Source organism: Microcaecilia unicolor, chromosome 1 (assembly GCF_901765095.1).
Source record: "Microcaecilia unicolor chromosome 1, aMicUni1.1, whole genome shotgun sequence".
NCBI lineage: Eukaryota > Metazoa > Chordata > Amphibia > Gymnophiona > Siphonopidae > Microcaecilia > Microcaecilia unicolor.
The window spans coordinates 452558412-452570597 of record NC_044031.1 but is presented as its reverse complement, the minus strand read 5'-3'; the positions used below and the strand labels follow the sequence as shown (position 1 = coordinate 452570597).

Sequence of the window (12186 nt, the reverse complement as noted above, 5' to 3'; positions counted from 1 at the left end):
TGCTGTGCACTCTGCAGCAGTACCAGTACCAGTACCAGTACCAGTACCAGGTCATGTGTATTATATTTTGCTACTGCCATCTAAGTAATCAGCCCTCCACTGAGCCAAGAGATAGCCAACCGGATATTTGCAGATACCAGTCCCTGGCTTGTCTGATCTCTTTAGGGTTGCAGAGGAGGCGGGGCAGGGAGGAGAGGGGGTGGGAAAGCAGTGGGCACCAGTGACCTGTCACCTTGCTTTCTTGGATAGGGCTTCCTTTCCCATTCTCAATCCCATCCTTTCTTGCTGGTTTCCTATACGGAAGCCTATCATGAAGGTGATTAAAACACAAAACATTTACAAATGTAAAATGAATCTACATTTAAAAATACTATGCATATAGCTATTAAAACTTTTATAATGGCAATCATTTGCAAATGTAAAACAAAACTTCTTCATTCCTCCACCCTTTAACAAATAAAGGGCCCTTATTCCTATGGGCTTTAGTGTTAGAACACGCTAATTTTTAGTGCATGCTAAAAATGTTAACACTCCTATAGCTCGGCTTAGTCAACAGGGCCCAAATTTAGCAAGTTTGTTAAAAAGTTATTTAAATTTGTAATTTCATTTATTAAGTTTCTGCTCCATTGTAGAGATCTAGACAGATTACAGGTTGATAAGGTACATAATCATAGTAGTATTGCTTGTAAACATACTAGATTCTGTGGTCCAACTTGTTAAGAATACATTTTTCTTTGTAATAAAAATGTACTTTTAAGAGCTGTACTTTTTTACTTTTACTTGAGTATTTTTTTTGGATAAGACTTTCTACTTTTACTTCACTCTTTTGAAGCTAGTACTTTTACTTTTTACTTAAGTACTATTAAAAAGTAACCCATCTCTGAACAGACGGTAGTGGTCCATAGTGCTCATTCTGAGAAAAAGGATGTTACCAGTGGTGTGCTGGAAAGTTCAGTTCTTGGGCCAGTTCTTTTAAACATTTTTTAAGCGATATTGCTGAAGGGTTGTTTGGTAAGGTTTGCTTCTTTGTGGACAATACCAAAATCTGCAATAGAGTAGACACCCCTGATGGTGTGGATAACATGAGGAAGGAACTAGTGAAGCTAGAGGAATGGTCTGGAATTTGGCAGCTAAGATTTAATGCTAAAAATGCAGGGGTCAAAGAGACATTTTTACCTTTCAAGTCTCCAATCAAGATAAGCCATATGCATGCAGAGGTGTCTTGTCTACAGTCAATAGTCTGTACAACCCACTGGGGTTTGTGTCTCAAGTCACCTTTGAAAGAAGATCCCTACTGAGAGAACACTCCCAAAGAACTGATGAGTGGGATGTTCCATTACCACCAAAAAAGTGACAGGAATGGGAGAAATGGAAAGGTTCTCTAAAGACTCTTGAACAACTTCACATTTCATGCACTTACATCCCTGCAGCACTGAGTACTGCTCTCACAAAGAGATTCACCTTCATCTCACCAACCAACTGATGAAAGAATGGACATGGACCACCAAAGTGACATCGGAGATACAGAACTACAGATCATCAATAACAAGTTGGCACCACCTGGGAACTTCAACACAAGACTTCCCTAGAAGACAAGCAGCTTCTTCAGCAGAGGCATCACTGAGCCAGTGATCCACACCATGAAGAGATGAGAACACCATGGATTGTTGTCCACTCCAGAGACTCAAAGACTTTTCTCTCTCTTTTATGTTTGTTGTTTGTGTTGTCTGTCTCTCGTTTCAGCTTCTGTGAAACTGCAAGAAAGAAGTTGGCAGAGCTACAGTAAACCAGAGACAAGCAAGAAATTGCCAAGTTTAAGATCCAGAAATGAATGGACTTTGCATGTTTATAATGTTTATAGTTTTGAAAAGATAAATAGTGGTATCTACTGATACCAGGAGGAAATTGTTCTGCCCCCATATTCATGGAGGCAGGGTATATTGTTATGTATATTTAATATAAGTATTAATTATATTTTATTGCATTGTCTGTGTAGATAGTACTGTGTACCGGGGCTCCCCCCCCCCCCCCATAGCTTGCAGTATCCTGTGATTGACTCCTTATGAGCTCTCCTATTGACTGTTAGCTCTGAGCTAGAGCCAGCCATTCCTCTCTGCCCCTGTGGGCTGTGTGAGAGAGCCCAGTCTTGCTAGCATGCTTTGGTGATCAGCAGCTGTTCTAGGGGCTGATCCCGCCTTAATTTACTGTAATTCCATCACGATTTTTCACTATCTCCCCAAGTCATTCCCCATTTATTTTCCCTGAGTTTTTCCCCCTTATTCTCCTTTGAGTGCTCCAGCTTTTCCTCTCAGCTGGGCTGAGGTTCTGTGGCCATCTCCTTGCCTCTGGGGTAGCTAAACACAGACTCTATGCAGAAGGCAACAATTCTCTTTTAAGCAACTGGATTTTCTTTGTTTATTATGAGCACTACAATAAGATACTTGATTGTCTGCTGCTAAAGCTTCTACTCGGGGATGGTTTAAGCTGGCTGTTTAGCTGCACTATACTTTGCCTAGAACAATACAACCTCAACCTCCAGAGCTTAACTATTCTTTGAGTAAAAAAAATATTTCCTCCTGTTTTAATTATATTTCCATGTAATTTCATTGAGTGACTCTTGGTGTTTGTATTTTTTGAAAGAGTGAAAAATGTATTCACTTTTATCCGTTCTATACCACTCAGGATTTTGTAGACCTCCATCATATTTATTTACAAAATCTTGATATACTGTCAAGGCCAGAGTTGGCTTCTGTGTGGTTTTACAATAACATTTAATAAGCTGCAAAGAAAGGAGAAGAGGGAGGAGAAAAAAATGAATTAGCGGCAGGTAGGATATGCAAGTTCAAAAAGGTGGGTTTTCAAGAAATGCCATCAACACAGCTCGCTCCTATTTCCAACTTCATTATCCATCTTGTAGGGGTGTCAAATACAAGCTTCTTTTTGCCTCTACCTTCCACTACTCCAGCCCGAAGACTTGGAATGCTCTACCTTTGTACCTAAAATCACAAACCATCTTTTCAAGGAGTTGCTGAAAACGTTCCTTTTTGAAAAAACATACTCCATTAGTAATTCTGCTGTTTAGTCATCCTACTTGTTGCTAGCGTTTTATCCTTATTCTTCTGTAAAATTCATGTGTTCTACTTCTCTTCTTTTGTAATTCATGGAAGCCACATTATGCCTGCATTTGTGGGAAAATGTGGGGTAGAAATGAACCATAAATAAATAAATAAATAAATACTTTAAACTTTGCATAAGAGGATTCATTGTGGAGATGCGAGGGAGTGAATTCCAGAGTTGTGTCTGGCATATCCCCACTCAGCCGTCTCTTTTCCAAGCTGAAGAGCCCTAACCTCTTTAGCCTTTCCTCATATGATAGGAGTTCCATCTCCTTCATCATTTTGGTTGCTCTTCTTTGAACCTTTTATAATTTCACTACATCATTTTTGAGATATTGTGACCAGAATTGAACACAACACTCAAGGTGAGGGCGCACCACAGAGCGATGTAGATGCATTATAATATTCTTGGTCTGATTTACCATCTTTTGTAAAATACCTAGAAGGGCACCAGCCAATATGTGTTTATTTGCCGGCGTGCACAGCAGGAGCAACAATTTAGCAAAGATATACGTGGAATCAAACGGACCTGTTCACTAAAGGGCATTGGGCCCTTAGCACGCTGTTAATGCACAAAAAGAGGATACTACTCAACCATGTTAAGATGTTTTGCAGTAGTTTCTCTGTTTCTGCACATTAAACTGCTCATTGCTGAGGGAGGGTTTTTTTTTGTAATTTTCTGTTAGGGGGTGTGGCATGCTGTCCAGTGTCATGAAGGTACACATATAAGTGACAGTAATTAACATTTGAAGTTAGCAGAGAGGCACTAAGGAGAAGTTAGTTTAATTTGAACATTTGTAATCAGGAAATGTTAAAGGTTTCCTTAAAGAGGATGGGAAAGGGAAGGTTTGGAATAGTGATTTGATTTGTGAACTGTGTTGATTGTTTTCATTAACATGTGGGCAGTACTGAAAAACTTGTATAAATAAATGCATACATATTCTGCTTAACTATTAGCTTGAGGCAGAGTATAGAAAGCATAATCCCAATGCATACTCAGGCTAGAAGTAGAAGTTAACCATTCTACAAATCCCTTAAGATACATCATCATTCATCAACAACATAAACTAATCAGTTGCCATTTCCAGCTGATTAATGCTCTCTAATCAGTTAAGTTATACAATAACATTACTTTTAGTAACAACTTTCAAAAGCCAGGTTTTCAAAGGCTCTGTGATACTGATCATGAGAAGCCTGTTTTCTTAGTTCCAAAAGCAAATTGTCTCTCCGAGTGGAAATTGTGGTCGGGTATATTCCAAGAAAGAAACCACTCCTGCATCATGTCAAGAAAACCACAAGGGGGTCGCCAAGAGTCAAACCTGTCTCAAGGGCACATCTGGATCTGCATATATAAAGAGACCCAAGATTTCATATAATATGTAAAGCCCTTGCTAAAATAAACACTTTCTAAAAACCTGTGTGTGCCTCTGAGCTGGTGCAGAGCCTGTTGGGAAAATTAATTTAAATATATGTGCATTCCCATTGGAAGATGGGAAAAACAGAAATAAAACAAAACTATCTGGCCTCATGTTCACTAAAGGAAACCCCTCAGTCAATGGTCAGTCAGCCTTGGCTAAAGGGAATAGTTAATCCCTACACAAGATATAAGAACATAAGAATAGCCATAATGGGTCAGACCAACGGTCCAACTAACCCAGTATCCTGCTTCCAACAGTGGCCAGTCCAGGTTACAAGTACCTAGCATAAACCAAATAGTAGCAACATTCCATGCTACCAATCCCAGAGCAAGCAGTGGCTTCCCCCATGTCTATCTCAATAGCAGACTATGGACTTTTCCTCCAGGAAAGTGTCCAAATCTTTTTTAAACCTAGATATGCTAACCGCTGTTACCACATATATCTTACAACTTTGGAATAAAACATCAGCACATCTGTAGGGTAGGGCATGGTACACCTATTTGATGTCTATAAAGTAAACATTTCTTCTATGACAGGATCCAGAACAAATTTGACAAAATAAAACATGGAAAAGAAAATAAGATGATACCTTTTTTATTGGACATAACTTAATACATTTCTTGATTAGCTTTCGAAAGTTGCCCTTCTTCGCAACCTTCGAAAGCTAATCGAGAAATGTATTAAGCTATGTCCAATAAAAAAGGTATCATCTTATTTTCTTTTCCATGTTTTATTTTGTTGTATTTCTATTGATTACCATTACCTTTAAAAGTGGACTAACATGGCTTCCACACCTCTCTACTCAAGAACAAATTTGAGAAGTGGTCGAGTATTGGGCTCAAATATCTAGGCCAACTGATAAAGGGTGGACAGATTCATTCGTTTGACTGCTTAGTACAGGAATATGGCAAACCTGCAGATCAGACATTGTCTTAGTCAAGGCAACTTCTGATAGCAACATAGAGGCCCTCAACTGCTTTGAGGTACTACAGCTCACTAAGGGGGTATTTTACCAAGGCACGCTCACGTTTGCACGCGCTAAACGTTAGAGATGCCAATGCATTCCTATGGGCTTCTCTAACATTTAGCGCGTGCCCAGTAAAAGACCCCCTTAGAAAGGTACTAGGGTTCTGACATCCCTTTTATACAAGGAGCATACAGGTACTAAATTTGTCAAGCTCAAGTGTATATGGGACTGGGAGAGGGATTTGCAAGTAATGAGTGATGAGCAATATTGTGGCATACTTAAAAGAAGCACATAAAATTACAATCTGCTACATTGAAAGAAAGCACCCTGAAATCCTTAATTTGCTAGTATGTTGCCCCCATCAGGTAAGATGGCCCAGAAGATAAGTGTGGATTTATTACTTTTGGTAAAGAGATTTAAAATGTGACACATTAAGAGAGACTTGTAGGGGGATTTCCTTCACAACTTTAATGCACATTTTTTTAAAAAATGGACTGGTGAGGAATTTAAGTATTGGTGTGCGAGTAGTCTTTTCTATGCTTGCTTGGTACACACCTGCTTTCTGATGCTCCACAAATATATAAGTCTAGCTTTAGAAGGAGACTTTTGTGTTATATCCCAATCAGATTAAGCAGAATCTCTGGTGCATACTCTGATCAGTGTTGGAGATAGTGTATAGAGAAAGGGACCTATATACAGTATATCTATGATGGGAATGTGATAAAGTGAAGCAGTATAGCCAATTAACTAAACACAATCTTTGGTCAGGAATTTCTTCTGTCTCCTAGTTTAAGCTTACTGTGTTTTACATGTCAGTGATGGCTACACGATTGGAATGGTACAATTTTACTTGTTGTGTGAGATTACATTAAATATATAGCCCTTTAATCCTGCTTGCTGATGTTATCTGTATCGGGGTGGACTGATGGTGACTGTTAAACTGAAACACAAAAGAGAGGGAATCCAAAAGTACAAAGGCAATAGCAAAAAGCGAAAAAGCACAAGGAGCTCACATAGGGGTGTCTCAGCTTTACTTTATAGGTCAGACCTGACACAGAGGTGACACCTGCATTTATAAGAGTTGTTGTAGTGGTGTACAGTTGGGTACAGGAGGTTTTTGGTGGGTGTAAGGAGGTTTGTAGAACACATTGCCCCTCACCATTAAGAATAGCTCCTCAAATAGCCTTAGCCACCTTAAAATCACTGCTCCTGCCCCAGGAGGAAGTGAGCTGGGAGGGGTGAAGTGAGATCCAGGAAGTATAAAAGGCAGGGCCAGACTGAGGTTAAGGAGGCCCAAGGAAGGAAGAATGGGAGCCCCAGCACATGCTGCTACAGCATGCCATTTTGGAGAGGGAGGGCTACATCCCAGAGGCCTATTGGTAGCGGTCCCAGAAGAGGTCCCTATAAGTTAAAGAAAACCCCAGAGTTTCTTCTACCGACTCAAGAAGGTCGCTTGGAGATGACTGCAACAGGAAGGCAAGATGGGCCTGGAGATCGCAGAAATTACAGGCTGTGTTTGAGGCATGGCCGCCCCACCAACCACAGGCTGTGTTTTGGACCTGCCAGCCAGAGGCCTGCTTGAGACTGTATTTACTGAACTACAGAGGTGTTTCACCTTGTGTTTCTGGCTCTGTGATGTAACAGACCTCAGGATTCAGTTAATAATCTCTCTTGTCTTCCCCTTCTCCTCCACTGCTAACTCCAGACTTCGTTCCTTTTCCCTCGCAGCACCTTATGCCTGGAATAGACTTCCTGAACCTGGACGTCTAGCTCCATCTCTCCCTGTTTTCAAATCTATTCTGAAAACCCACCTTTTCACCACTGCTTTTGGCTCCTAGCCACTACTCAACTGCCCTCCCCTTGTTCCTTCTCACCCAGTACTTCCCTCGCCCTTAATTGTCTTGTCTGTCTGTATTTTTAGATTGTAAGCTCTATTGAGCAGGGACTGTTTCTCTGTGTCAGGTGTTCAGCACTGTGTGCGTCTGCTAATAATAATAATAAACACTTATTATCATTTATATACCTTTGTCCAGATGTGCTATTTCGCAGGGCCACCCTCAAATCCCCGCTCAGGGTATCACAGTGGGTTTTGGAGGGCTTACCATACAATATAAGGGGGGCAATGGTGAGATACGTACCTGGTACCTTTTATGTGAAGTCCACTGTAGTGCTGTCTAGGGTGCCCCACTGCTCTGCTGGGATATCTCTGTTGCCAGTCTACTAAGAATGCTGGCTTCCCATATATCCCAATGGTTAAACACAAAAACATCTAGCATATGGCCATTTTTGAAACAATAATTTGGCTCTTTTTCTGTTTTGAAAATGGCCATGTTTGCTGCTGGATTTTGGGATATTTACCGCAAAACATCCAAAATCAGATTTGGATGTCATATCGAAAATGCCCCTCCAGTTGCTTGGATCTGAACTTCCCACATCTTTCTCTCAAACATCTCCTGAGAGACATAGCGGAAGGACAGTTTCAAAGGTCTTTTATGCACAAAAGCAGCATGTAACTATTGGACATCTGACCATGTCTTCCCTCAATATGGCTGAAAGTGTGCGCATTTTTCCGTAGTATACATACATTTAACCATATTTGGAGTGGGATTCCTGTGGGTGTGTTTTGGGAGAATAAAATAACCCTGTAAAATATGTAAGTTGTACTTTCAAGTCTACACATATATTTTCAATAGAAATTCTGCCCACACAAAAGGTAAAGGTACATCGACACATATACTTAGCACCTGTGCAAGATTCAAAATGAAAGCACAAATTAATGAAAGATCATGGGTTAAAATACCCCTGTAATTTCTCCCACTGAGGATAATTTGAAAAATTCAAGTCTCAAGTTTGACATGTATTTATTTACTTATAAATATTTATATTCCGCATTATCTCAAATTCTAAGCAGAGTACAGGAAACACACATAATAAAAGAACATACTACAATACACAAATAAAAAAAATCTCAAATCACAAGTCTGCCTGGTTTATACAAATACATAATACAACCCATGTTGTTCAGCAGTTACTAAGCTACCTTCAGACCATAAGACTGCTCAAAAAGAAAGGTTTATAATGCTTTCTTAAATTCTTTTTCTGTTTGAAACTGTTGATCAGTTTCCTCCCTCTCCTTCCCGAAAAAGGCTGGCATACAGAAAACAAGGAGCATGAAAGGGGTGCTCTGAGAAATTTCAACACTCCAAAAGCAGGAGATGCAGAGAGAAAGACTGAAGGGTATACAATATGCCTGAAAATCAGCCGACAGTGAATGAGTCAGTTTTGGCCATATATGTCCATCCAACTTCTGAAGGGGCCTGAGGAGTTCCAGGGGGGGGGGGCCAATACTCAGCTGCTATTCACACAACTTATTCATTTAAGTCTGCATAAAGAACTATCAGACCTAACGTTAGATGAATAATCTATATTGATAAAGATATACCAATAATGCTGTATATTTATATAAATTTATGACTGCACATTCAGGTAGGTTGGCTGAAAATCCACATAAAGTTATACAAATAGTTTTCCTTACATCTTTAAGTGGTGACCACCCTGCTCAATACTGTTCTTGCGTAGTGCACCGGCCCCTAAGGAACAACATTGATTAAGCAAGCCAAGAAAATTTAGACAAAATATTTATTACCGTACACAGTACGCAGCAGGGAAAAGCATGTGAAATCATTAAGAAAAGACAGACGCTGCACAGCAGAGGCAGGAAATCTTTTGTTTTATTCTGTTATTAAAGAAATATGTAGCAAAAGCACAGACATGCTAAACCTGAAACAGAACAGTCTGGGTCTGGCCCGTAAACATTTCACTCTAATTGAGGTGGCTCCTGTTGGTGATTCTATAGTTTGTGTTATGGCCTCCCCAGCTTTTTGCAACCATTATACAGAAGAGCAAAATACTAAAAGCAGCTTGGGCAACTTTCTGCTCTTACCCTGGCTTGTGCTCCATGGTGGATAAAGGTCACTTCATTAAAAACAAAATATTCCTTGTTGAAATTAAAATGCAAGCGTCAAACTTCCTTTCCCTTTGAAGACTAATGAATCCCAGTTCTGTAGTCCCTCCTGGGGTCTTCATAACACTATCCCCGCCCTCTGTCCCTGCATGTCTTTGGGGTCCCTTTCTCCAGCCTCTGCTGGATATAACTCCATGGGCTGCCAGGAGTTGGGGAAGGGGAGGGCACAATGTGGCAAGCACTGACCCAGCCACAAAGTGTGTGGATGGACAGCTTGTTTTGCCTACTCGGGAATACTTTTCTCTAGTGGAATTTTTGTGGGTTTGGAGGTTTGCAGCCAGTAGAGGGAGTTATCTTCCTCTCCCCAAACATCCTTCCACATCACAAATTTTTCAGTGCATCAGTTGAAATCAGAGACAGAGAGGGAGAGAGAGGAATAGTTAGACTTTTAAAGCAGTCTGTAAAACAGATATAATCTCATCCTGTGGGCTGCATGTAGGGGAGTGTTATTTGAAATTGCAACTACTTAGCTCTTAACTGTCCTAATTTCCCTGTCCTTCAAATCTACTTTGAGTCTGCAAGCAGTAGCTGGCAGTACCTACCATGGAACTACAATAAAACCTCAAACTCCAGTCTTCGTAAAACCACGTCCAAGTTTCCGCTGTGATCATCCTTACTGCCAACATGAAAGGTAAGGCATTGAATCTGAGCTCAGGCTGATGGGGGGGCTTGGTTTTTCCCCTTTTTTTTCTTTTGGGTTTTCCAGCATGTAACTTTTACAGAACTTTCACTTTATAGATTTAAACTATTTTTTCAGAAATGGCAGAAGAAAGACATTGTACATCCATAAGTGTGTTTGTAAACTTACATGTAATTAATACAACACACACAGCAGAGACATGCCTAGATACATTACCAAAGAAGTTTGAAAGTTAAATCAATGATCAACTTATTCGCTTTAAAAAAAAAGTACTCCGAAGATTGTTGTAATATGATTTTGTATTCTACTGTCTCCAGCACGCATTTCTCATCCACCTATTTTTCTTGTTTTCATTTTGTTCTGTCCTGCTTGCTGTTTCTAAAAACAAGAGAACTTTTTTTATTCTTGGCTGGAGTTTCTTGATGTGTTTGGTGCTCCTTTTAAACATCTGGGAATCATTAGGTGCCAGTGGAGGTTTAATTGGCTTGTGAAATTTATTTGGCATCCTTCTCTCTGCAAGATCCACCAACTGGAAAATATTTGTTCTTTGCATCTGTTTAGAGCACAGACCTCACGTAAAAGTTAGGCAGTTGAAACGTGCTTTTCAACTTAACCAACAGAAATAAAACCGTCGGCCTAGTAAGCTTGTAATATGGAGAAGGAATCTGAAAGGTGATGGTACATTTGTGAACCAGCTGGAGTAGTGGATAGTTCAACGGACACCTTATGTACACACTGTAATGATGACAGGCTGAAGTAATTAAAGCACATTACCCCATGAAAAAGAGCAAACTGCTAGGTTGTAATTAGCTGTATTTTGGTAAGATTTGAACTACCCTTTAACTGGAATGGAATAGTTTTTTTTTTCCTTTACAGGCAGATTGGTGTTTATTATTTTTAATGCTATACTACTGACCTTGCTGGGGGCATCACATGTGATTTAGTTATGAAGACTTTTTGACTGAGTGTGGTTATGTGACGCACAGGTGATTGGGTGCCAGAGAAACAGGCTAATTGAAGGGTTGCTTCTGCAAGTAATTATGGGGCCCTTTTACTAGCACTAAAGCATGCTAACTACAGCTAAAAATGCCTACTGGGGGACACATTCAGGTGTCCCATGTTAGTTTGGGAAGCGATGATACAGACGTTCAAATATTTGAAAGGTATTAATCCGCAAATGACCCTTTTCTGGAGATGGGAGGGCGGTAGAACGAGAGGACATGATATGAGAGTGAAGGGGGGCAGACTCAAGAAAAATGTCAGGAAGTATTTTTTCACGGAGAGAGTGGTAGATACTTGGAATGCCCTCCCGCGGGAGGTGGTGGAGATGAAAACGGTAACAGAATTCAAGCGTGCGTGGGATAAACATAAAGGAATCCTGTGCAGAAGGGATGGATCCTCAGAAGCTTAGCCGAGATTGGGAGGCGGGGCTGGTGTTTAGGTGGTGGGGCTAGTTCTGGGCAAGACTTCTACGGTCTGTGTCCTGAAAATGGTAGATACAAATCAAGGTAAGGTATACACAAGAAGTAGTACATATGAGTTTATCTTGTTGGGCAGACTAGATGGACTGTGCAGGTCTTTTTCTGCCATCATCTACTATGTTACTATGAAGTGTGCTACACACGCACTAAAAAAAAAATTATTTTTTAGCGCTGGGGCTGGTCTGGGGACGCAGAGTGGGCGTGTTCTATGCTAATCGGTTAGCACAGCTACTTTGGTACATGCTGATTAGCGTGTGGTTAGCGTGTGAACCCTACAAAAGAGGTGTCAACAGGCGCTCACATGGTAATGGGCTGTGCACTACTGGAAAATTAATTTGCTCTCTGCCTGGGCTGTTGCAGGCCATGCATGTGTCATTGAGATCTTTGCTTCATCAGCCCGGGCAGAAAGCAAATGCAGCTGTGCTGAATTATTGAAGCAATGATTTGTCGGCCTTGTTGCACAGTGCTAGGTAACTGTCGTTTGCCACCAAAGTGGTTCTTACCATATGCATTTAGATTTTTCCTTTCTGCAAGGTGCAG

At 40.5% G+C, this 12186-nt stretch overlaps 1 protein-coding gene across 1 annotated transcript in view; it reads left to right on the top strand.

The window, feature by feature from the left end:
* The first annotated feature begins 9794 nt into the window (after positions 1–9794).
* Positions 9795–12186, top strand: part of COLEC12 (collectin subfamily member 12) — a 290441-nt gene continuing 288049 nt past the window's right edge. Inside the window, exon 1 of the mRNA XM_030212945.1 lies at positions 9795–10156. Coding sequence (XP_030068805.1) covers positions 10150–10156 — 7 coding nt within the window. The 5' untranslated portion in view covers positions 9795–10149. The remainder of the gene's footprint in view (positions 10157–12186) is intronic.